Genomic DNA, 27,065 nt, shown 5'->3' with positions numbered 1-27,065 from the left:
TGTATTAAATAATAAATCAGCTTCCCAAGCTTTTTCATAATAGAGTAAACCACCATAATTGTGAGCCTCTGAATTAACATGCTTGATGTCTTGCTGAACATTTCCATAACAACTTTAATTTGAACTGCAATCTTTTCTTTCTGATTTTGAACAAAACAACTGTCAGTTGGTAATTTCCATAAAAATGACAGATCAGAGTCCCCACCCTGTCCTCTTTTTTGTTTCCTCTTTTATTTGCTAACCCAGCCTCTATTCTGTTCATTTATTTTGATACCCAGCTGAGTTTGGGAGAGACTAACAGAGACCAATTACTTAATTACTTTATGATAAAAAAATAAAAAAATAAAAACTGTTTTAATAACAATAAAGAATTATTCATTATGAAAGGAGGAAGAACCTCAACTGTGTGTGAGCCCCTGAGTTTGTGCCAAGAATATCCATTGGATAATCTGCCTCAGATTATAGAAAATCCTATATGATAGTCCCATAACATGTTCCTATATAACTGAATCAGTCTCTTCTTTCATCCTTTAAAACCTTTTGCACATTTTAATGATCTTCTAAAATGGAAAAATAAAAGGCTGAAAAATGAAGCTAACTTGGAAGCAAATTCCAGTTCCTCATATAGCTGCTACACTTCTCCACAGACTACTATTTTAAAATTCCCAACTTTAATTCAGAAAATGATATGTTTACAGCCTGTTACAAAATGCATCTTTGGTTTCTGGAGCTAATCTAAGGCTTAAAGGGGTAAGATCACTTGTATTGATTGGCGTACTAGCACAGGCGGTTGTCATAAATATCCATCCATCACTTCTTAGGGAATAGCACTGTGTTCCCAAGTAAAATAAACCCTCTCTCTGGGGGAAAGTCTTAATACACCTTGGAAGAGACTTCTTTCATCTGCTTCTATTTGCAATATCATTCATTAGGTCCCAACTCACAGCTCATGGTCATAAGTGAGGCCAGGAACGTGGATCGACCAGTAAATTGCCACAACAGAGCAGTAAAGCATTCACTTTGCAACAGATGCTGCGTCAATCCGAACTACCACTTCAGCGAGTTCTAGTCACCAAACTGGACCTTTTCACCTGTTGTTGTGTTACACACTTCAGGACCTTTGCAAGCAATGTGTCAGCTGATATCTCTAAATATGAGTAAGTATTATAAGCACATGTACAGCTGGATATCACTGTGTGTAAACAGGGAAAAAATAAAATTATGGCAAACTGATGCTTTATTTTGACATTTGTCTTGTTTACCAGAGAAACTGAGCACACTGTCTTGTTGTACCTATGCTTCCAATTTAGCATCCTATCCTAAATTTATAATACCAGCACATGGGAGGGCTTTCGTTCCAATTTGCACCCGGCATGGCCTCCAGGATGGAGGTTTCTTTGTTGCGCTAAATTGTCCCTTTGTTGTGACTCTCTGTGCACCGAATAGCTCTTTGTGTTTGCTGACTGATAAAGCTTCTGCAAACAGTTATCTTAGTCACACACACATGCGTGGACACAGACAAACACAAACACCCAGTTAGAAGTGTTGGTAACGATGTTACATCCATGTTAGATCACAAACTCACAAACAAACTGACATACAGCGTGATAACAGATGCCTTGATAAGCTTATCTTGTATCCAAGCAGGGGTTTCTCAAGACTGGTCATACCTCCTTGTAGCCACTGTTTCTTCAGAATCAATCAAAAACGGTCCTCCATCTATGATTGGTACTATTCTCTGAGATGAATGAGGGCAGCATTATGAACGGCATATATTTGCATTTTATGACCCACTGCAGAAGGCTTGCCACACTGATTAGGTGGCTCGTTTCTCCAAGGCCGGAGAAAGACCATGGACATCTGTCATGCTTTAAACGTATTAGAAGTGTGACAGGGTGTTATCACTAGATTAGGCTGTATATGACCTTGCAGCAATATAGCAAACTTCAAAACCTCAAATTATGAAAGCTTTTATCATATTTGATCAACCCCATTCTGTTTTCTTTGTCTAAGACTCTCCTGGCTCTTGTCACTAATCTTATTCCCAATATTCTCATGTGTGCTCTCCAGTGATCATGTCCACATCACATCTGTCTGTTCTCTTTGCTTCAGCTTATATGTGTGTGTGTGTGTGTGTGTGTGTGTGTGAGAGAGAGAGAAAGAGATGCAGTTATCTTAATGTCAGGGTAGATTTCCTTGGCTTGTTGCACAGAAGCCAGAGCTTTGTTGTAACAGCAAACATTAGCATGACTAGATAACATCCTCCAGCCTTCTGTTTTCCATCCACCGTTTATTTGCACACAAATACATGAATAGGATGGACACAGACGCTAATGTCAAGCCTCAACAGGGGTCTCAGACATATGGGGGTGCCTTTAATGATGTTTGAAAGAGAAACAACGAGGGCACCCGCCTAACCACACACACACACACACACACACACACACACACACACACACACACACACACACACACACACACACACACACACACACACGCACAGTTTGTGTTTTCTGAAAGCACCTGTTTGTCATTGTAATGCATTATTGCAGGTAATGCAGTTAGGTGTGTGTCAGTCTGCGTGTACATCTGCATGTGTGTTCCATAGATTGTAAACCAGCGTCTCAGATGTCACCAGAACAGAGCTACAGCTGGGGGTCAAAGGTCATCAGTGCCAGGTGCCTCAGGGCTACAGATGTCTTGGGGAGAGAAAGCAGGTGTAGTATTTGTCACTGAAATAACAAGATCATCATTTTTATTTTGTGAAACCTCATCTGAAAGAAAATAAAAGACAACACTGCGCATGTTAGGTTTAGTGCTCCTGTTTTTAACATCTGATGTTCTCATGTCCCGATAAATAACATTCATTATCATTTTAAAAATAAATTTGTTCTTTTACTAAGAAAAATGATCTAAATTAATTTTTCTGTGTGTCACACTTTGGAGACAAGTGTGAAGGAAATGAAAGGTTTGTTACCAATAACAGTAATAGGAAACAAGGAAAAAGAAGAAAATAAATCAAACCTTATGTAAAATAAACAATAATTTTGTTTAGAAATGCAAAATAAAACAATAAAAAACAACAAATACGAAACAAATTAATTATTAATAAATAAGTGAGCAAAATAATAAAAACTGGAAAAAATAAATTCCACTCTCACATTAAAAATTCTGGGACAAAAATTCCAGATTAAAAACGGAATATGTGGAAGTAGTTAGTTATGTATCGTTAAACTGGTTCTCCTGCTGGATGAATGTGGAAAATTTTAATTCGACCTTGGAAAATGAACACAATGACCACGTTCTCTTTACTGCACAGCTAAAATGGCAATAATCGTCACTTCTTTAGATTTGTTTTACTACTGTACAGAACCTTTTCTACTGGAAGCTTACCCTGTATTGTATATAGACTAACCCTGCAATAATGTTGTTTTTGTTATATCATTATGATAAATTTCAGATTTATCAGAAATTTCCATGACTACATTTTATTTGTCGAACTCACAATAAACCCACTCATACCTTATACCCACCTTAATATATTTATATAAATATTAATTAAAGTGCACACAGAAGAATTCTCATGTGGGTTGATGTTATTCCATCATAGGGGAACTGCTGTGCTTCATCAACAAACTATTTTCATTAACAACACATTTAACATTTTCACAGATTTTATTAAGTGTAAAAAATATATCAAAATGGTTAAACATTTAAATAGTTTTGTTTGGGCTAAACAGTGAAATGAGATGTTAAATTCATTATCACAGAAATCTGGATAATTCTGATCACTGATAAGTGATTGAATAACTTTGCCCAGTAGTTGTGAGGAAGGAGAAACTTTGCACATTACTGCCACTTAGTGGTATAAGTAGCATCTGCTCTCTCTCTCTCTCTCTCTCTCTCTCTCTCTCTCTCTCTCTCTATCTATCAGTGTTGGTCAAGTTACTTCGAAAAAGTAATTAATTATAGTTACTAGTTACTTCTTCAAAAAAGTAACTGAGTTAGTAACTGATTTACAATATAATCTCAAAGTAATTAATTACTTGCAAAGTAACTATTGGTTACTTAAAAAAACAAAACAAAAACGTTTAACCCTCTGGGGTTCAGGATATACTTGGCCATTTTAACTACTTTTGATTTTCCCTCTACATTTTACCTTTAAAAACTATTTACTTTGCCTTGTTTGGTATCATCCTTTTCAGCACGTGTCTGAATTTACAGTTATGTTTTCATTTTGACATGCTGTATTAACACAATTGATCTAAAATCAGACAAAAACCATAAAATCTGAGTATAAAAAGTTATATTTTTTTTTTACTATTTCAACCACAAACATGTTTAATGAATCATATTTCATAACATTAAATGCAAATATAAATTGTCAATTTTAAAATCATATGCACAAGTTTTGCAAACAACAAAGTTATTTGCATCCATTTACCTTTTACCTTGATTTTTTAAATAACCATTTCAAACTATTTACAGAACAATCAGCTGTTCTGCGTTCAATAAGATGCCGCACAAATTATTTGTGCCACTCCAAAAAAATAATTTCTGTCCACTATAAAGGACAACATCACAGCCTGATACCTGCAGGTCTGACAGCAGCAGGTGTACCACTCCTGTTTCTACCTGGAGACAGCAGTCTCCTCATTGTTCTGACACACAACACAAAACTATCCACAACACTACACACTAACTACACAAGACAACACATTAACTACATGCTCCAAACATGCTAAACGTTAGGGTTTAGGTTAGGTTTGATCGTGACCGTCCGCGGGAGCGCGCGCAGCTGCTTAAAGCTTTAGCGTCCAGATTACCTAAGTAGTCAGCTACTTCCGTACAACTGATATAAAATGCTGTAAGCTGAACACAACCGTCTGTTTGTTAAAAAATAGTAACGGACCGCATTTTCTTCTCAGTAACTGTAACGGCATTGTAACGATAGGAATAGTAATTAGTTAGATTGCTCGTTTATGAAAAAAGTAACGCTGTCCTATCTATCTATCTATCTATCTATCTATCTATCTATCTATCTATCTATCTATCTATCTATCTATCTATCTATCTATCTATCTATCTATCTATCTATCTATCTATCTATCTATCTATCTATCTATCTATCTATCTATCTATCTATCTATCTATCTATCTATCTATCTATCTATCTATCTATCTTCAGAGGAAAACTGGTATAACTTGTTGTGGTAAAAAACACTTGTTCTTGCCTTCCTTTAATAGGCTTTGCCTGTGCACAAATGACCATTTACCATACCACATATCATCACTAACCTCATATCACATTACAGGCACATCAAAGCTGGCTACAACGAAACACAATGCAAATATTTTAGCATCTAATAAATGGATGTTGTAATTACAGTTTTTCTCAGTCGCTTTGGTGCGTTTCTCAGAACACCATTAACATTTGCACAGCAGTTAGTGCATTTCCCAAAACAATTAGTGCAAACTGCAAAACCTAGTGGATAGCCTGCAAAAGCACGTCACATGCACAGAATTGATTATCCATACCTCAAAAGCAAGTATCCATGTCAATGAAACTGTCAGTGCCATCAAAATGAAAAGTCTTGACACCATCTTTATGAACAAGATAGTCAAATGGCATTGTCATGTTTCCACTATGACAGTTTATAATTTCAGTGTTTCCCATTGCAAAAACAATTGGTGACACCTGAAAATGCTGACAACAGCACTATGGCCTACCTGTACAGCCATCTGAAATGTGCAGTAAAGTCACTGTAGATGTTATGGGAGTCTTGGGAGTAACTAAGACACTGAATACGTACGTTTCACATTTCCAGTGTGTAGAAGTGTTTGTAATCCTACAGAATTGTGCAAAAGAAAAATATGCTACAGTCACTTGTTCACTGTAGAATACATGTAAACATAAAATCACCCATTTGGTAGAGCCTCCTCATGAGTGACAGCTGTAATTCACCTGAGATCAATTGTTCAATTTCGGAGACATTTCCAAGAACAATGATACAGAAAGGTTTAGGATTTGCTTGACAGATGGCCAATATTTGGCATGTGATAACTAGTTCAACAATTTTGTGTGTGATGACTCAAGCAATGGATGTATGACTATTAGTTTTATTGGGAATGACTATTCAGCATCCATAGGTATGATTACTTTTGACTGACATGACATAAGCAAATGGAAATGTCAGAAAGCAGCAGGGAAATGTATGGAAGCAACTGATTCATGTCCAAAATCATTTGCAGTTTGTTCAGAGAGAGGAGAAATTGCTACTATGATGTGCACAAATGACTGAGTGTTGTGGAGGTTGAACTAATAGTTATGAGAATTTCAATTCTGATCTGAGAAACGCACCAAAGCGACTGAGAAAAACTGTAATGTAAGACTGTTTGTTGGATTGTGTGTACGTGTGCTGGAAAATGTGTGTTTATTTTTAATGTGTTGTTTTATTCAATTCAAATGTAGCACTTTGTAACTGTGTGGTTAAAAACATGCAATACAAATAAATGTATTATTATTATTATTATTATTATTATTATTGTTATTATTATTATTGTTATTATTATTATTCAGGCAGAGGATGAATTGAGGGACTGCACCATCATGCGATAAATAAGTATCATTTTATAACATGAAGTTACAGAGTCTAAGAAAAAAACTGTTGTACTAGAATTGAGTTTGATAAGCCTCCTTTTAAAAAAAGAGAGGAAAGGTTAAAGGTTTAAGTTTTTTAAATTTTCAGAATATTTGAGCCAAAGCTCATCAATACAATCTATACAAGCACTTATGGTTTGTTTTATATTCTTGAGACAAGACATGTGCAAACACAAAATTCTCTTCACAAATACCCTCAAATTTAATATTTTGAAGAACTCCAAAACAACCTCTCACTTGAATATGCACAGTCCAGGTGACAGCCATGAAAGGTCAGACAAAAGAAACAGGCTTTATCTGACATAGTAAATACCCTCTTTCCCTGAATAGCCCACCTCTCTCTTTGGCTTTGTTGACTTGTCAGCTTCTCAGCTTGACAGTTTCTCCATTGAAGGTGCAGAGAAGGTTGGGGAAGGTGAATGCGGAAAAGCAGCTGAGCCAGATGGTTTCCCGAGCAGGTTTATGGAGGGGTTTGTATAAGATGCCTTGATAAAGTCAGTCAAAACTAGATTAGTGTCACAGTCATTAAATGCTTGTCAGGTAAGGGTTTCTTTTAGGTGTGCCTGTCACTGTCAGAGACACAAACAGAGCTAATATTATTCATCACCTGTCACCTGCCACAAAAATCATTCTTTCTTTAAACATATAATGTGGATGTATGAAAATCCACATAATGAAACAAAGGTTTGATTTAAAAAATGTCACACCTATTGCTGGGGTCATTAATTATGATAAACACTGAGTGTGTTTATAGACAAGCACCAGCACCAGTACCTTGATAGAATATTTGATGCCTGTATTCATTAATCCTGTCCATAAAAAAGCCTTAATTAAAGTAATTCCTATATAAGTGTTGTTTTGTTTGTTTTTATCTCTCTTAGTGTTTCCATCACAGGGGAACAAGGGAAACAAGAAAGGCAAGTTTGCCATAAAAAGTCTGTTTTTAGATGAAACCCGTAGATTTGTCTGAGCTTCGGGGGAACTTTTACAATTTTTTTTTACACACAACAAAGACTCTTAAATTGGCTGCCTCTAGCAAACAAAAAAATTATGGAACAGCATGTGGGCGGGGCTTCTGTGTTCACAGCAGGAGCTGTGTGACCATATAAGGAATATCCCCCCTCAGCAACTATGCACACAGCCAAGTGTATAAAAAGTCTCTCTAACTGAGAGTCTAGATCAGTTTGAAGACTGACTTTTAATCTGTAACAGATTAACTTGATATTCTACTATTAGCATCATGTGAAAAAGAGAATGTAAAAGTATATCGCACACTAAGCCATGCTGATAGATTCTGTTTAGACTGAAGAGGATTTCTCATGGCAGCTCCTATTGAGTCTCAGTCTAATTCTCCCGTCATTATCTTTAATGTTTATTATGCCAGCTGAGGCCTGACTTTTCTGGGATGTCCAGTACTGGGAAAATTGTGGCACTGTGTTAATATAAACCTGAATCCACTAGACCTGAAAACTGCAAACAGTTACACCTTCATGCAGACACTCAAACTTGCTGATGATTAATTAATAAAGTGCGTCTGATTAGCAGCACCTGCCTGCTACTTACACTCTTCATTCCTGTGAAAGTAGTAGGGGGTGTACTGTTTTTTTCAAAGGACTGTTTAAACTATGAGAAAAGAAGAATATTTAATAATTGAACATAGATACTGAAATTGGAAGCTACAGCAGTGTGGATGCAGATATATAGAATGAGGTGAAGTTTGATGAAGTCGATGTACTTTATATGTTGCTTTACAACATAGTTCCAGGTAAATTTATGTAGAACTGAGGATTGTTTGGCGTTGTATTTCTAAAGGATCAAATAGAAAAAGAAAAATATTATCTACCCTCATATTTAACTGTATATATAAAGGTCATATATGTTTTAGATGACATTATGTGGACATTCAGAGACTATATTATATATTACACATATGTACTGGATATCTTTTGAGACATTATGTCAGTACTGCTCAAACTTGTATCCAATGGGCCCTTAATTGGTGTAGATTTTGCTATTGTTGTTTGTGGAATAAAGTTTCTGAATTACTTTGTGACAAAGTAATTTGTTGAGAAACTATACGGGAAAAACTAATGACTGCTTATTATGATTGTGACACTTCAAAAATAGATACAGTGTGTGTCTCTGGCCAGCAGGGCGCAGTGTTTCCCTTCAGATATCTCAGATCTTGTTCAACAAATTGCCTTAACAGACGTGACAGTACAGAGCACGGACTAAATTCCTCAAATCCCACTTCAGCTCTTAATGTGCCCACATTAAAGTCAATGAGACATCTTTTTATAATGCATTTCGTCTATATGTTTTTCAGACCAGTGATCTGAATATTTCTCCACGGCTGTAAGCGTGTGTGTGTGTGTGTGTGTGTGTGTGTGTGTGTGTGTGTGTGTGTGTGTGTGTGTGTGTGTGTGTGTGTGTGTGTCTGCTGGGTAAATTCGTTCATCTCTAGTAATTCATATCAGAGCTATAAAGTTGGCTTGCTCCAGCAGGCTGTGATATTGTTGGAGGAATGTTCTCTGAGAGGATTTTATGCTCTTTCCCTGCAACTTCTCCTAAGGGACCGACTGAAAATCTTCCTCAATAGTCAGAATGTTCAGTATTTTTGTAGAAAGTCCCCCTTGACAACCACAGAACAAATCTAATAAAGCCTGAGCACCTCGCTGGGCTTTGTCAGGTCTCTGTGGTGATTGCAACATTCATTCCCTGCATGATAGAAACTTTAAATCTGTGTGACACTCGTGCTTAATCGACTTTTGAATCATCGTTATCATCATTTGTTTAGCATTATGATGCCTTGTAAAGTGCAAGTTAATGACTCAGCACTGAATTATAATACCTTTGTTTTTTTGCTAATTTATCCACTTGAAAATGCAATGCAGGTTTCTAGTTTTAGCTGCACCATAAATGATGATATGTAAATCCAGTGCCTTTGAAACTCTGGCACAAAGAGAAACACTGGATTAGCACAGCAATGCCATAAAAGGATAATCTGTTTGTTTACCAGATTAAGTTGAAATGCAAAACTTGCGAGGAATTTCTCAGTTTCTCATTTTTGCAGATGCGTTTGTATGTAAATCCAGTGCATTGCCTGATTAATATGGGTTTAAAGAGATCATTGAGCTAGTACTGGTAAGTATAAAAGTACTTTTACTTCAGTGTATAACCTTTTGTGTCACATTATGTGATAAACGCATTATTATGCAAATACAATTTACTAGACAATATATTACATATTATGACTTTTATGATTGATAGCTTGATTAGTTAGTGAACGGATGCATGTAAATGTGACATAATTTAGATTTAGAAATTAGTGGTATGATATGAGATGTTACTATAAAAAGATCTAGGAAAAACAAAAAACACCAGCTGAATGAATATGATGCATATTAGACAATGTTATTTTGTACTCTATGAAAATTGAGGTGATTGTTTTCAGTCATAACCACAAGTTCTGGTGCAATGCTGCAGCCAGTGTTGTTTGAGCGGCTACTTTGTGTATCAGTTTACAGTGTAGCCTAAATAAGCTACTGTATATGTAGGCAATTTGAATGCAGGGCTGTAATGGCGACAACGATTAACAATAACAACTACTTTATATAGGAGGCTAATGTAAATACATGTAAAGACTATGGCAGAGGATAGAATAACCTTAAATGGTCTCTGACATCTTAAAGATAATCACTTGAAGTTTCTGTTTAGAGGACAAAAGTGTGAACACCGGTTGTGTAATATGTTACACATGATGTAATGTTTCTAGTTTGTCCTCCTTTCGCTTGTAGACAGAAAACAGATTGGGGAGAGCAGATCCTCCTCCACTTGTCTCTGCCTCCTCATGACTGTGTTTACAATGGGAATACCATGCCTGGAGCAGCTATGCTCTAGAGTTTCACTAAAAAGGCCCAGGATAGACTCCTGTTAGAATCTCCCTCGGTGCGTGAGTGATCGTGAGACTAAAAGTTTGCACTTTGTTTATTTCTCCAGGTCCCTTGAGTATTTCAGGCACCACTACCATCCATCTTTCTCTCTGGATAACAGGATGAAGTTGGACACTGACAACTGCTTCTCTCTTATTGGATAATGAGAAGACGTTAGATGCTGACACGACATTCGCTCTTTACTCTTGTTGCCTTTCATCTGCTTCCAGTTGTGGCTTTTAGTCTTCTTTTTTTTTTGTTCCCACAAAAGCCAAAAGAGCTTTTGAAAAAGAGAAGATGAGTGAATGAGGGAGTTAAAAGATGGCATATAGACTAATTTTGGAACTGCTCACAAAACCTAAATGTTTGTAGGTTTATCCGTATTTGTCTTTGCAAATTTAATGGAGCTCTTTAACATAAAAATGTAATAAAATCCCTGTTTAGGTCTGTCTTATCTCCACTCATAGGTTCATTTGGTACGAGATGATAAAGGTATCTGTTAAAGGCCAGGTGGGTACACGATGTGGTAAAACTTGCACGGCCCAACTTCCCGTTGCATCCTTCCCTCCCTCATTCTTTCCCTTGAACTGTAACCTTCTGCCTCTCCTCCCACTCTATCTTGCTCTGATGATGCCTTCGGTATCACTCAGTGTGCAAAACTGCATACTTTGACCACTGTATCTATTAGAAAAAAATGAGAAGATGTGTACCATCTTTAGCTAGGTCAGTGTTTGTCCTCCCTGCACCCCTTAACAAGACACAAGAGGGAAAAAATGATGGGGGGAGATGTTTACAGAGTGGTTTATCTGGAGAAGGCTCTCAGCTCCGCTGAGTTAATGATGAACTCCGTTTTAAGTAAGCAGACTGCTAAAAGGCAGACCTTGTCACCTTTTTGTAGCTGTGACAGAAAGCCTCCCAGACAACTTTAAATGGATTTGAGGTGAGTGGTGCAGATTGCACCATCAAGACTCTGCTCAGCATCATATAAATGCATTTCAGTCCAGTAAGATTTTACTTTCTAACCTCCCTGCATTAATGGATTACCTAAGTCGTTGGGGAAGTGTAAGGAGATCAGTCAGATGAGGCAGCAATCAGTGACAGAGTAATCCCCAAAGCAAACACTGAGGATGGGTCCAGTATATAAAGACCCTCAACATGCATCTGTTGTTTAGACTGACCTAAGCCACAAAATACTTCACATTTTCTCTTACATCATAAACCTAAGACATCAGTTTCCATTAGAAAACCTCAGTCTAAGGCAGTGGCTGGAAATGTAAAAGAACACCAGTTGCTGACGTTTTGATGCTACGAGAAAACAATCAGGATGGAAAACAAGTTTGCTTGAGTGTGTGACTTGATATCCAAAAGCAAACATGTCAGCCCCACAAAGTTTCACGCTGATAATAAACCACTAATCCTTGCTGAAGTTCACCGGGTTAAGCTTACATAGATAAAAGCCTGGTTCACACAAATTATAAAGGCCATTATTCTCACTTACCACCATTAAAAAAATACAGTTTTACCAAGAATGTGTCTAACATAAATGTTATTCCAGTTTCTATGGACAATTCCAACAATAAGCTTTAAATGTTTTTCTTTGGCTCACACTTTCACCACTATGGTTTTGAAAATTCTCAACAACTACAGGATTTATTACTTTGAAATTTTGCGCAGGCATTCATGAACTCCCAGAGGGTAAGTCTTTGCTGACCCACTAGTCATACTGCTTCTCTACACAGGAATTGGCAGGGGTTTGCTAGAGTCTGAAATGTAAAATTCCTCATCAAAGGATATACGCAAAGATCACCATCTCACTAATTTTTTTTACACTACATTATAAGTACACCAACTGTGATGTGTCATTTGAGCAGATTTCAAGTACATGCACAGAGACAGCTGCTGACTGCATGAATGAGCGGTCAATCCTATTTTTCTGTTACACTTTTTAAAAAAGTTCTGGTGGAAGGATACATCCACATCTGTTGATTTGTGTCTCAACAAAATGTAGAATGTACAAACGTCTGCACTGAGCCTAATAATCTGGTTCTGTTGGAGGTCTGTTCCTGTTTAAAGGGAGTTCTTTCTTCCCACTGTCACCAAATTGTTGGAGTTTTCTCTCTAATAATCTAGGATCTTTACAGAATAAAGCACATAGTCATACAGAAAAAAACGACTTGAATTTATTGCTGTAAAAGATGCTTTTATAGACTCACTGAAAACAATAGTCTGCCTCACCGGGCTGGGACGAGTGGGGTGATACACAGAGATAAAAAGAAAGCAAACAGTAAACACTAAGTACCATAAATACCTGCAGGAAGCGAGGTAATAAAGAGAAAAATACATAAATCAAAGAAAGAAACAAAGATGATGACATGTAATATTACCATAAGTAAAAGTTGGTGAACATAGCAAATGCTCTACTTCCTTAACTTCACCATGTTAGCCTCCTTGGCTGTACAATCTCATCTTAGAAGAAATCAGATCAAGTTAAAATGCACTGAGTTGAGATTTTGCAAGTTAACAGTTTCAATTTTACTAAATAATCCTAGTTCACAAAAATAGGTTGTCTGTTGAGATGTCTTCTAAGGAAGGTGGTTAATTCCACCAATGTTTGAGTGAACCCGCCCAGTGAGCATATATGCATCTACTGTATGAGACGTGCACGTGTGAAACAGGGCGTCGCTACAAAAGAGCACGAGTGGCTCCGCTGACTTCCTGAAAAGGGTGAAAGGTCAAAAATGTGTCTTGTGTGCAAATGTTTAGTAAATCTAATAAAATTTGACTGATTCAGTCTCTGTAGTTGAATAGTGCAGAGGGATTAAGATTACAGGAGCGTTTTCCACCCCCTCCCTCCATCCGTACTAAACTGTCCCTGGTGTGGATATGTTTTCAAGATTCTGGCATGTAGCCGGGTCACTGCATGTGTGTGTGTGTGTGTGTGTGTGTGTGTGTGTGTGTGTGTGTGTGTGTGTGTGTGTGTGTGTGTGTGTGTGTGTGTGTGTGTGTGTGTGTGATTCTGGGTTATTGTGAATATACGTGTCCCCAGAGTGGATTCGTTTTCACTGCTTTGTGGTGGGGTTAATAACAGTTTGAATTTGGCATCTATTTTCATCTCAAGGATGTGGAAGTCACAGCAACACTGATCATAAACCCAGGCATCACACACCTGTGTGGGTTACATCTGTGGTGTCAGTTTCTGCATCACAGAAAAATGCACTTTTATGATCTTATCTTCTCTCACTCTGTATATATTGTTTTTTAAAGAAATGATTTCCACTTGTGTGTATTGTTTAAATGTAATAGTTTAAATGCTTTTTTTGTTTCAATCGCTTATTGTGTGCCACTGTTGTCAGCATCTGTGTTTTTAAATCTGCTATGTAAAATAATCGTCATGACAACTAAACTGAAACTTTTCTGTGCTGTGCAGTCACTTGTGTTCATGTCCTTACAAACGTTTGTGTCCTGTGTGACCTTATTCTGGTAAACGCTAGATGACGCTGTTGTACCAAAACTGTCGTTCTTTTTGCTGCCAGGAGTTTGCGACACAGCAAATTTGTACCAGTATGTATGCTCATTAAATCCAGGATTGTTTTTCTAATTTTGTCAAATCATAGAAAACATTATGAAAATGATATCTTTATGTTTGTCGGTGTCTCTTTTTTCATTCACAATTTACTTGCTCTCTGTAAAGATTAAGCCTCTTAGTGCAGCTACATGCACTGGTTAAATCTTCACAAAACTTGTTTTCTATGAAAACATAAACCTTTGTTTTCGACAACTAGTAGGAAGCATTGATGGGAGGTCTGGTCCAACCTGTAGATGAAGGTGCTACTGTTGAACCAGCAGGAAGCAGCGCGAAACCTGCAGCCGCTCATGTGTGAAGATGTGCAGATACACCACTTTAGAGACGGTCCTGTGTAGGAAGCTCAGGAAACGACAGCTTCCTTTAGATCTATTGTCTTGTCATCAGACACGGACACCCATCAAGTCATAAATTTCGGACAATTCATTTCCGAGACAGTCAAGAGCTCTTATCTTGGATAAATATTTGCTTCCCAGGGCTTCAACCCAGGAAGAGACAACAACTCCAGTAATACCTCCCTGGGAATTTCCACAGTTAAACCCTGTGTTGGTGCAGGTTCACTGTCACATTCCACATAGAAAATGTTATGTCTTTATTTTGTTTTGTTTCTTGTGACGCCGTTAAAGCTGTGTGTTCTGATCATGTTTTTCACGCCCTCCCAGGTATCATATTCCCATGATGAAACTTGCCTGCACACTGTAGCCCCGAGGGCTGCGTGACTTCAACAGGGCGCTACTGCCTAAACTAATAATTTAAAGAGAGCATCACAGTAAACAGCTTGCAAATAAAAGTATGTGGGGGGAACCCCGGTCTCTAAAAACCACGAGTAGTTAGAGTTACGCTCAGGTGGCATCTTGCTGTTTTCAGCAACACACTGCTTCTGTTCATCTAAGATTTTTGGCTTGTGGATTTGTTTCCCTCTCCTTATATGCTTTCAGTATGAGGGCCGGTCACACCTGGGAGTAATACTCAGTCTGGTCCTTGCTGGGATATTTTTTGTGGCTTGCTGCTGAAAGAGTGGGCTGGTTCTCTGTCTTGGAGCGCAGGGAAGAAGAAGAAGTTCGCACTAGTTTTGCCTCCAATCCAGTGGAGGTTTCAATAGCAGCGGCGCGGCAGGGGAGGGACGCACTGCCAGCACTCGGGATACCCACTCATACACACTCGCGCACACTCTCACACACACTCCTGCCCACCAGAGACCAGTTCAATCCACAAGAAAACTGCAAGCACGCACCAGAGTCGTCTAATCCGATTGATAGACACCAACAATAGAAGTGAAAACTAAAGGAGGGGATACTGGACACTGCAGAGGACAGCGCGTGTTTTTATTTTTTTTTATTTTTACATCAATCGATTTAGTTTTAAAGCACTTTTGTAAGAGTTTTTTTCTTTTAAAGAAAAACAGACACCATTCTGCAGATAACGTCGTCGATTCATATTGCGAGAGGTAAGACTGTCTCTTGTAAAGATTATGCATTTATTTTTCGCTTGATTTCTCTGCAGTGTAGCGGTTTGTCCGATTCTTCGAGCAATTATATGAGAAAAAACTTCTTTATTTTCTTAAACTTTTCTGTAGCTTTATTTATTTATTTATTTATTTTGTAATATGCATGCAAGCTCCGCATGAATTCAGAGTCGGACTCTCTGAGTAAAGTAGCTGGTGCCTTTGAAACGGTTTGCGGTTTACAACTCCAGGAAGTTAAAAGTTTCAAACGCATTTCATTCAAGCCACAACTCGCATGCTTTTTTAATTCTAGTTTATTTTGTTTTGGGCTTTATATCACACGGGGCAGATGAGCTGATGAACTTTACGAAAATCCTCTTGTTTTGTGCCTCGCGACAGTTCCCATGCTCCCAGGGGTGACACAGCACCCAACACAGGCGATTTTTCTATACATGCTGTATTTCTAGCTACCTGTGCACCAATTGTGGTGTTTTCACTCTGTTCGCTTTTAGTTGTAAAATGTAAAAGTTTTATATAAGGACTACAGTTTTGATAAATGTTAGTTTCACCGTGTCACTACTGGGTTCCTTTTACGCACCTGTAAGAGCCCAGACAGGCTTTAGTGAAGCGCGTAATGAAGAACTGCTTTTTAATATAAGTGAAAAATTGGATTTATTTGACTTGTCACCGTCTGCATTGTTTCAATTAGAATTATTCCAGGCAGATTAATGATAATTTAGCTGGTGTTGGGAGTTGTTTTCCTCATTCGGTCCATGTGAGAGGCTCTCAGTCGGTGTTTAATGAGAGACATACCCGGAGTGGGGATTTGAATAACTGTATTTAGCAGCAGGGTGAAGCCACACTGCCTCCCTTCTACTTTCTCAGGAGAATGAATCATGAACAAAAAAGTCTTAAAATGGGAAGGTCTGCGTCGCATACCGTAACTAAACCATGATTTGCATATGAAAACTCTCTGGCTGAAAGAATTCCGCCAGTGTTGCTATAGCCGTTTTGCGTCCAGAGAAGTGACAGGCTTCAGTGGTGTATATACAGTCGCCTCTCCGCTGCCTTTTGTCACATATCCAGAGTCAGTGGTGGAAGATTAAGGGCGCAAAGTTTTTATTTCCTTGTTAAATTATTCATCATATCCACACACCATGCGCTTCTCCTCGTCTCCCCCCGCCCGGGCACGCTCATTGCAAAGCTCCTCATTATGCTCCCTCAGATGGACACAAGAAGAGGCAGAGCCTGCTCGCACTAGCTGCTGAACAGGCTTTCTGTGCTCCCCTTCTCTGCCTCCTCAACCAAGCACAACATACCGGATCATGATTGACTCATTTCCCACGACGGGGCCAGGCCCGTGCATGCGTACACCGGATGATGGGCAGTGGGTGGATGACTTTCCCATGGGGGGGCATTTTCTCTTGTAATCTTTAATCACCCTTGCAGCCACAATGCCAGCACATCAGTCAGAGACACCGCCACTCCCCCACCCTCAATTCTATTTGAGTTGTTTTTACACAGAAAGCGCCCCCGCGACCCCCTCATAGAGAATTTCCAGGATGCAGAGCTAAAGGCAGGGATTAGAGATGAAATATAAAGGAGCGAAGAGGAAAGGGGAGGGTAAGAAGGAAAGGAAACTGGGCTCTGGTTTCCATGATGCTATTGTGCCAGCCTTAGTGGTTCTGATGATGTGGATAGCTCAGAAACTCAAACTGCGAGCGATGTTGTGGATGGCGAGGAGTCAGGTCCTGAGTGATGATTTAGACTTACACACAGAGTGGAGCAGAGGAATGCAATGGTTTGGACCCGCATATGTGTGCAAGTATGGACACACACACACACCAGATTAAAATCTCCACTGTTGGATCAGAGTGTTTACCACAGTCTCTACCAATTTATTAATAAGCTGTTTAGCTGTCCAAGAGCACCAGACCTGATTTGGTTTGGCCTACCTATAGAACAGGTCCAGGTCCTGTGTGGTTCCCTCTTTGGCTCCTGCATATACTTTACTTACTCTAATCTCCACATTGGCCCTGAAGTGACAGCCATGATGGAGCTCGCTACCGAGGACCCGCCATAAATCTAGACTTCCTTTAAGAAAACACACAGAGGCTTCAGGTCCTGCGAGCTCATGCCAGGCGTCTTGTTGGGTGGAATCCGAAATGTCTCTTTATTTGTGTTGAAATTAAACTGTCTTTTATTCCCTCCCGTTCTGTTAATGAGCTCCATGTGGCAGCAGGCAGGAGGCTTATCCATCTTGACAAGGGGCTGGAGGGAAGGAGAGAAACAAAGTGAAGTGAGAGAGTGTAGGTGGTGGTGGGGGGTGTTTTGCGCACACACACGTGAGCATATACGTGCACGCACGCAGGACAAGGCTGGGGGTTGCATGGATATAGCCTGCCTTGTGATCAGAAAAAGCCCCATACGTGAAAATCACGTGCTTATAATCACCATGTTCTTGCTGAAAATACGCTCCTCTCACACATGCACACAGAGTCGATCAGGTGGATGAAAGTTGTGGCCAAATGGTTGCATGTAATTGATATTTTTCTCACTTTAATCTTCAGTGGATCGTAAACGATTTTGATTCTGCTACGGATTGATGTCGCTGAAATGATTGCATCCATCTGGGAGATTTAAATACAAAGTGTGAACATTTTTGTTTTGGCTGTGCACATGATTTGCTTGTAATGACCCCAAATTAGAGCTGGGTCAAAGTTGTTAAAGTAGAAACTCAATTGATAGGATGCAATTCTACAGATTACACAGGAAGGGAAAGGAGGTGGGGGTCCTTTCTTGTTTTATTTGTTTAAGACGGATACTCTAGATGTGTCAAAGACAGCCATGGGAAAGAAAATTGGGACTATTTTCACCCATTGTAAACTCCTGCATTTGTCCTTTAATCCAGTTACACAGTTCTCTAAATTCCACAGCTTGCCAATTAGAAAATACACAATGTTTTCTACAGAAAATACTTGGCAAATACCAATGAAAGTGAAACAAAAACCTATAAATATATAAATAAAGAGATGAAAGGCAAAAGCAAAACAAAGTTGACACGACTGTGGGTTACTTTGCCTTAAAATTATCCATTCCCTAAATTGGGATCATACATTCTTCCCCATTCTAATTAAACATTAGACTTTATTTGTTCCAGATGCAGCTTTTTTTAATGTGTTATTTTCGTAAGGGAACTCTGTGGCATGAGAATGGTGCAGGCCTGCATGTAAAAGCACATCCAGCGCCGGCTGTGTGACCATGTTGACTCTGCGCTGGTCCATGCAACCACAGTGACCCAACACAACTGCTCTGATATTTAGATGTCATCTCCCTGCAATATACAGTATGTGGTGTCACATGTGAAGAGCACGAGGAAGGCACGCATCAAATGTTTAAGGCAGCGGTGATTAAAAACCTCAGTGTGTGACTGCGGCGGACAAAGCCGGGTGAGGGGACGAGGCCCTCGTTGTGTCTGTGGAGTGTTTTGGGATCTTTGAAAGAAAGGCAGCTCTGAGAAATGCTGTGCATGCTACTGAGAGACTCTGCGCGTACTACCTCAGCACTGTCTTAAGTATTATTAGACATGTCTTTGTTCCAACTGACATGTTTCTGAAGTGGAATGAGACAGGCCGAGGCGATAAGGATCTCAAGTCTCTGTGTGAGTCAAACCTCAAAGTACCACTTAGGCGGCTTTCCTTTTGCTCTCTGAAGTCTGGCGGTGTGACGGGAGGCTGAGCTCAGACAACAGCAGAGACACTGACAGGAGCTGTCATGGGCTTTTTTCCCTGCTTGTGTTTTTAAAGGACTATAATGTAGAAATGAAGCCCTGTGTGTAGTGTGGATATTCGTCCATGCCCGAGTCCTCTGGTTTTACTTATCTGCCTCTGCTGAGGGAGGCGGTGAAGGAGGAGAAAGCATAAAGACGAACCGAGAGGAGGGGATGTGTGTGTACAAGTGTGAAAGAGATTATTTGATGAAAAAAAAAAAACTGTGATCAAGGGAAGGAGACAGACAAAGGAGGGCGAGCAGAGAAAGGGAGAGGGGTCATTAAAAGGACACCATCTCACTTGCAGTAAATGGCAGTAAAGTATCTGGCTAATCTGCCATCATTACACTGATTAAATCACCGGGGATTTGGCATTCCCATCAGCTGCAATCAATGGGCAGAAATCAATAGACAGGGGATACGTGAGAGCCTCTCAGCCACATCGGCTGCAGCTCCAACTGTGGATTGCATCTCCAAACATTTTTATATTAGTGTCAATAAAACTTAAACTACATGGATTTGGAGATTTTTATATTAAGCTTTTTATGAAACGGCGTGGGTCCCCGGAGTGCCAAGCAATATCTTTTCCTTCACACATTCCTGTTTAAATCTAATCCCCCTTCCTCTCTGTGGCCTTGGGTACTCATTCAGGGGCTCTTCGTCTCTGATTCGTTCCCAGATGGTGATCAGGATTTTAAGTTAAATGTTAATTAAGGCTGAAACTAGGAGGAAAACATGGATAAGAAGCACATTTTAGCATAAAATATATTACATTGCGGACAAAAGCAGAAGCTCACTAAAACACTGTATGCATGTCACAGCTCACACTCATTAACATCAGCAGTTTTGAACCAATGTCAAAATAAAAGGAGAGATAAAATAAGGTTATTTAGAAATTCCATTAGAAAAACAGAAATCTTAGACATACTTTAGCTAATATGAGCCTTTAATATTTCCTGACAGTGTGCATTAACGCACGAGGTACTCAGTGTGGTATACAGTTTCTTGCTGAGAAGAGAGATTGATATTAATTTTATGCGCGTAAGCTAAACATCAAGTTTCAGCCTTTTCTGTAGTCAAGTAGCATAGCTTAGCATAATGAGACTGGAAACAATGAAAGCAGCCAGCTCAGCTCAATGAGGAACACAGTGGCTCAGTAGTTAGCACCGTTGCCTCACAGCAGGTGGTTTCGAGTTTGTATGTTCTCCTCTGTAGCTTGTGCATGGTACTTTAATGCTGCCAGTGTTAGCGGTGGCCCAGGGTACTTTCAGATCGAATAAATGTGAAATAAAAATGCTTAAACTTTTTCTTTTATCAAAGTTTTTTTAAATTTTTCTGTAAACTAATAATTAGAAATTTTAGGAAGAACGGTTGATTAGTTTAGCTTAGTAAAGAAAGAAAAGAATAAAAATAACCCGGCTAAAAAAATCGTTTGTGCAGGTTTTTTGTCTTTACTGTGACACATATGGAATTTCTTGTGCCAATCCAAGTCTGTATGCTAATATTAACTCAATAATCGAGGGACATAGCCACTATGACATCACACATTGGTTATGGACTCTGTATTTTGAAGTGTCAGCTGTAGCATTTTGATCTCGCCACTGTATCGGTGTGTTTTTTTGTGCCAGAAGTTTCCTTATATGGAGAAAAGGGTGGAATGCTAACATTAGCAAGCTTGGTTACCGAGCAAGCAATTTTACTCGCCTTTTTTACTCACCAAAGCTGAAGCATGAACTTTTAATCATCTGACTCACACAGCAAGCCATAATATTAGATAAAATGCTCCAAAAGGCACCACCACCACATACACAGTGAAGCGATCCGGTCTATTGATATCAAATGGCAGAGACAGGACTAACAGACAATGATTGGCTCCAGCTGTCTGTTTCGGGACACCTGTGAGTCAATGCAACTGACAAGGTTGTCCGTGTTGTGGTTATATATGTATAGGTGTGTCTATATGTAGGCATATAGACTGAAACATGGATGATGAAAGTAAACGTTATGTGAAGATGAAGGAAATTTAAACTAATGGGCAAATTCACCTGTAGCATATCAGCTTTTTGCTAACATTGAATTTGTCTTGTGGTATAAGGTCATTCACAGACTCACCTTGAGTTGAAAAGGTTTCTTATTTGTAAGGAGTCAGGCAAAGCAATGATTAACTTATTATACTCAAGAAAAGGCTAATAAAGTGCTACTTAAAGACATCTTTGTGTCATGTGGTTTTCACATCCTCATTTAAGAACCATAGAAGAAGAAGAGTGAATTCTTTGCTCAGACGATCAGGAGCATCTGCGAAAAATCACAAAACACTGAATGAAACTGAAGTCAATTTTCTGTGTCTTTCAGGATGAGGCAGTGTAAAGGTTGGAGCGTGGTGGTGCTGCTAGTACTGTTGGGGCTGGGATCTGTGGCCCAGAAACTGCCTACGAGAGATGAAGGTCTTTTTCAGATGCAGATCAGAGACAAGTCGCTATTCCACGACTCCTCAGTCATACCGGACGGAGCTGAGATCAGTGGCTATCTTTTCAGAGACACACCCAAAAGGTAAGAGCTCTGTGAGACAAACAATATCAGGGTGGTGGTTAAAAAAATGAGCCAGTTAAACCGTGTGCTGGTGACTGCTTCAATCATTGAAGGAAACATTAAACCTGGTGATGTCTACTTACTGTAAATAGATAGGAAACATCAGATGTTACCCTGTAATAGGATCTATTATGTTGATGCAAAAACTAAATAATAGATGAGAAAGTCTTTCTCCACTCAAGGCAAAACACTATATGCCACCACGTGCTTCACCTATTATAGTCTGCTCACGCCTTTACTCCACATATTATTTAGGATAATGTCAAACTATGATGAACACTGGTGCTTATATCTGGCCTATTATTTTCACAGGTACTACTTTGTGGTGGAAGAAGACAACACACCCCTGTCTGTGACCGTGACACCTTGTGATGCTCCTCTGGAGTGGAAACTCACTCTGCAGGAGCTGCCAGAAGACGCCAGCGGAGGAGGATCAGGTATAACTGACATAAGGCAGCAGTGGAAGAGGTTAATTACACGTTATCTGGAAATATGACTATCCCCACACACAATTAACCTACGCAGTGATGTTAGGCTTTGTGTTTTCGTGGGTTTTAATTAAGTCACAGATGTAGTGTCTAGTCTGACCACTTATGAGGTCTGACTCGGCCCAATTTGATGTCTATAATTTCAGTGGTTTTCTAGTCACCCTAAAGAATCAAAGACATTACATCCCTTTACTTAGGTCGCCTCGGTCTTCTTAAGATAAATCCCGCTACACTCAGTCTGTTTGTCTTCCTTTTTCCCTTCATTTTTTCTGTTTTTCTGCTTCACATTAAAACCTTTTCCCATCTGGAAGGTGTCCTTTCAGCAGAGGAGATCTTGCCAGATGACTAAAGCAGTGGTTTAGAGCACTGATGTGTGATGTGAGCATATATTTGAATGTCCAGACATGAGCACCTGCATGTGTGTCTTTGTTCCTGTCAGATCAAATGGGTAGTTACACTGTTGTGGACACTGACCGCGCTTCAAGAGAAGAGAATTCATCCTGAGCTGGAAGAATAATGACAAATTTGGACTCATGCAGTGGCAGTGACTTCACGAAAACTGGTGCAGAAACAGAGCAGCTAGTGAAATCTTTCCTGTCTTTGCAGCCTTTTCCTGCTAGAAATCTCTATTGGGAGTTGATCTTTGAGCTTAATTTTTAGTACACCGCTGAGCACACTCTCTCTGGTTGACAAACATAATATTATGGTTTCTTGCTCAAGCTGGAGTAAGAGCTTAGACTGTCCCTCTCACATAGAAGCTACAAGGCGCCTCTTTGTAGCAAAACTTCCCTAGAAAGGCTGAGTGAATGCTGGCCTGAGATCTTTGGGGATGTTTGGAGTGAAAACATGGCTTCCATGGGTGTGGGATAATGATCCATGAGGCTTAGTCATGATCTTGCAGCGTTAAACAGTTTTCAGTTTGGGTGGAAATTTTCTTTCATCAAAGCCAAAGAAGAAAAGAAAATATTGCAAGGGTTGTCTAATTTGGTGACTAAAGCAAACAGCTCATGTTGTGTGTGTTTGGTTTTTATCTTCCAGGAGAGCCTGAACCTCTGGACCAACAGAAACAGCAGGTGACAGTAGATGAAGGGACGGAGCTCTTCACCTACAAGGGCAATGATGTGGAGTCCTATGTGGCCACAAGCACGCCTTCTGGTCTCTACCAGCTTGAACTGCTGTCCACTGAGAAAGACAGCAACTTCAAGGTGTACGCAACCACGACTCCGGAGTCTGACCAGCCCTACCCAGAGCTGCCCTATGACCCCCGCGTGGATGTCACTGCACTTGGCCGTACCACCGTCACACTGGCCTGGAAACCGACACCTACCGGCTTGCTGATGGGCCAGCCTGTGCAGTACTGCGTAGTGATCAACAAGGAGCACAATTTCAAAAGCATGTGTGCTGCCGAGGCTAAAATCAGCACTGACGATGCATTCATGCTGGCTCCGAAGCCCGGCAGAGACTTTAGCCCGTTCGACTTTGTGCACTTTGGCTTTGACAATGGTTTCGGCAAAGACCGGGGCCTCACAAGTAACAAGATCTCACGGGCATACGCAGCCAAGCCCAGGGTATCAGACATCCAGAAGGTGTGCATTGGCAATAAAAACATATTCACGGTGTCAGACCTAAAACCAGACACACAGTACTACTTTGATGTATTTGCAGTAAATGCTGCTACCAACACCAGCACAGCATATGTGGGAACCTTTGCCCGCACTAAAGAGGAGGCTCGTCAGAAGACAGTTGAGCTGAAGGACGGCAAAGTATCAGAGGTTTTCATCAAAAGGAAGGGCAGCAAGTTCCTGCGCTTCGCTCCCGTGTCTTCCCACCAGAGGGTCACTCTTTTTGTACACACATGTCTGGATGCTGTGCAGGTGCAGGTGAGGCGAGATGGCAAGCTGCTGCTCTCCCAGAATGTGGAGGGGATACGGCAGTTCCAGCTACGGGGAAAGCCAAAAGCCAAATACCTGATCCGTTTCCGTGGCAGCAGAAAAGGAGCCTCCACTTTGAAGGTGCTTGCCAGCACCCGACCCAGCAGCAAACAGCCTTTCCCTTCACTTCCGGAGGATACACGCATCAAGGCCTTTGACAAGCTGCGCACCTGCTCCTCCGTCACTGTGGCCTGGCTGGGCACGCAGGACCGCAACAAATACTGCATTTACCGCAAGGAAGTGGCTGACAATTACGGCGAGGAGCAGCGGCGCCGGGAACAAAATCAATGTGCTGGACCAGAGACCCGCAGGAAGTCAGAAAAGGTCCTGTGCAAGTACTTCCACAGCCCGAACCTGCAGAAAGCTGTGACCACAGAAACCATCACAGGTCTGGAGCCAGGAAAGACCTACCTGCTGGACGTTTACGTGGTGGGACACAGTGGCCACTCAGTAAAATACCAGAACAAACTGGTGAAAACAAGGAAATACTGCTAAAAGACTCTGCAAAGAATAAATCTATTATAAATATATATATTAAATAAGTTTATTTAACTCTAAGTGATATTCTACTAAGGAGTGTATACAGACTGACTACTCACACAGCTGATGGGCCCGTGGCAGGGACTGAACTGTTTGTAGAGAGAGATTTCAACCTGTATATTTATGTTTACATTTCATTGTGGCACGTCTGGGTGGCCCATAGCGTGAGGTGCTTTGTTACCAGGCTTGTCATCTTGACATCATGCTGCCACTGGGAGGGCAGAACTTCAAAGAAGATCCCCCTTTTTCATTTTCTCTGTTCCTTTGTTGCTGCATGACTTTCGCTTTTGTCTGTCATATTTGTTGCATCCTTCGGTTTCAGTGTGTCAAGGAGATACAGTAGCTGCCCACTTTGTATAGATCTGTCACCGCATATTCATGACGCATTTTAGGAGGAATTTAAATTATTTTATACTTTTCATCTCTCTTTTTAATTGTCTGTTTTATTGATGACAATAGTAACTGTTACAAGAAAATTCCAGTTTTATGAGGAAGTTGTCGTAGCTCAGACATTCCCGTGTGTATCTCAGCCAGTGTTTGCTCTAGAGCCCATCTTGTAAATGTGTTCTGTGCTGGAGATCTGTGTTATTATCACTGTATCGCTGTGTATGTGTGTGCGTGTGTATGTGTGTGTGTGTGTGTGTGTGTCACATGTACAGAGCTGTCCTGCCAATATTCATGTACATAAAGACTAAATATAGAACATGTAATCCCCGTGTCACCCTGGGTGTCATGTTCTTTTGCCAAGCAGTTAACATCCCTATCATGGCTCTCAGAGAAAGAGCTGAACAGCATATTGTGATTATAGACTCAGACATCTAAATCAGGGCTGCATAAGCACAACCTAATACTAAGAGGGATTTTGACATCAAAACATGACCCTCTAAAAGATTTGCAACAGCAAAAGAACAACAACAGATAAGATATATGCTGTAAATAAGCATATATCTTAAAAAATAAAAACACCCCTTGATATCATCACAAGTGGCTAAATGAGGAAATGAGCGTATATCCTAATAGATTTAGTTTCAAGTGTATTTCTTGATTTTTTCTGGAGAACAAGTTATTGTCTTGATGATCTGCAAAGAGCCTGATCTGATTTTTTTTTACCGGTGGGAGTATGAACCATCTGTATCACGTGGTCCCCGTGTAATCTGTAATTTTATAAAAAGAGTATAAATTAAAAATCGTCATACAGTGTTGTTGTTCTGTACACTAGTGCCACTGTAAATTTAAGAAAATGGAGAGCATGTAGCTTGCTTTGCTGATGGAAGATGAACCAACCATGAAAGGGAAGTGATAAATTTATGTATAAAATGATGTAAAAAAAAAAAAAAAAAAGCTGTAATAGGTTGAGCATCGGATGGGTGATTTAAAAATCCAAATTTGTACTGCAGTAGTTCTGCTCACATTACCATACATATGACATATAATAGATATGATATATCTGGTGTTTCATCTTATGTTCTTTTTTAATGAGAACAGAATATCTATGGTGTAATCGAAAGCTGCCTTAATGGCCAAATTCCACCCTTCCATAGAAATACTTGGCCTTACAGCAAAAGGTTTTCCCTTTAGCATCAAGTAATCTCCCAAAGATCTACTTCAAATAATGTCAATGCAAGGTTTATGCATATCATGACAAATTTAACCTTCTAATGTCCAATGACACCCGTTTTTGCATTTCAAACACAAATAGCCTGCAGTCTAACTCTTGGTCTGCTACTAAACATTTTTCCTAAGACATCAACATGAACACAAGAATGTTTTCGGTGAATCATAAATAAAAAACAGCCTCTGCTAATTTTGAGTCGGATTTTGCCACCTGACTTTCTGTCACTCTGTTTTTCATTTATAGTCAAATCAATCTGAAAATAAACATGATTTAAACCAAATATGCCAGAAAGAAACAAACAGGATAGCCTTTTTGTGTCAGTTTAATCGGACAGTTTCTTACTACAACAAGTTTATGGAACTGAAATGAATGATTCAGATTGACTGTAGCTCTGCTACTGCAGCACTGATTTTGTCAAGATTAAAAATATCAAAGAATATAAACCCAAAAGTGGTGACGTCAACAAACTAACAAACTAATTACAATAGTAATTAGCTACAATAATACACTCAA

At 39.7% G+C, this 27,065-nt stretch overlaps 1 protein-coding gene across 1 annotated transcript; it reads left to right on the top strand.

The window, feature by feature from the left end:
* The first annotated feature begins 15,182 nt into the window (after positions 1-15,182).
* ndnf (neuron-derived neurotrophic factor) lies at positions 15,183-25,647 on the top strand. Its single transcript, XM_080877810.1, has 4 exons — positions 15,183-15,623; positions 21,742-21,939; positions 22,291-22,415; positions 23,505-25,647. The coding sequence occupies exons 2-4, from the start codon at positions 21,743-21,745 to the stop codon at positions 24,890-24,892; spliced, it is 1,710 nt and encodes a 569-aa protein (XP_080733936.1). The 5' UTR covers positions 15,183-15,623; position 21,742; the 3' UTR covers positions 24,893-25,647.
* Positions 25,648-27,065: the final 1,418 nt, after the last annotated feature.

This window comes from Rhamphochromis sp. 'chilingali' (assembly GCF_963969265.1).
Source record: "Rhamphochromis sp. 'chilingali' genome assembly, chromosome: 3".
Lineage (NCBI taxonomy): Eukaryota > Metazoa > Chordata > Actinopteri > Cichliformes > Cichlidae > Rhamphochromis > Rhamphochromis sp. 'chilingali'.
This window is presented reverse-complemented; position numbering and strand designations above follow the sequence as displayed.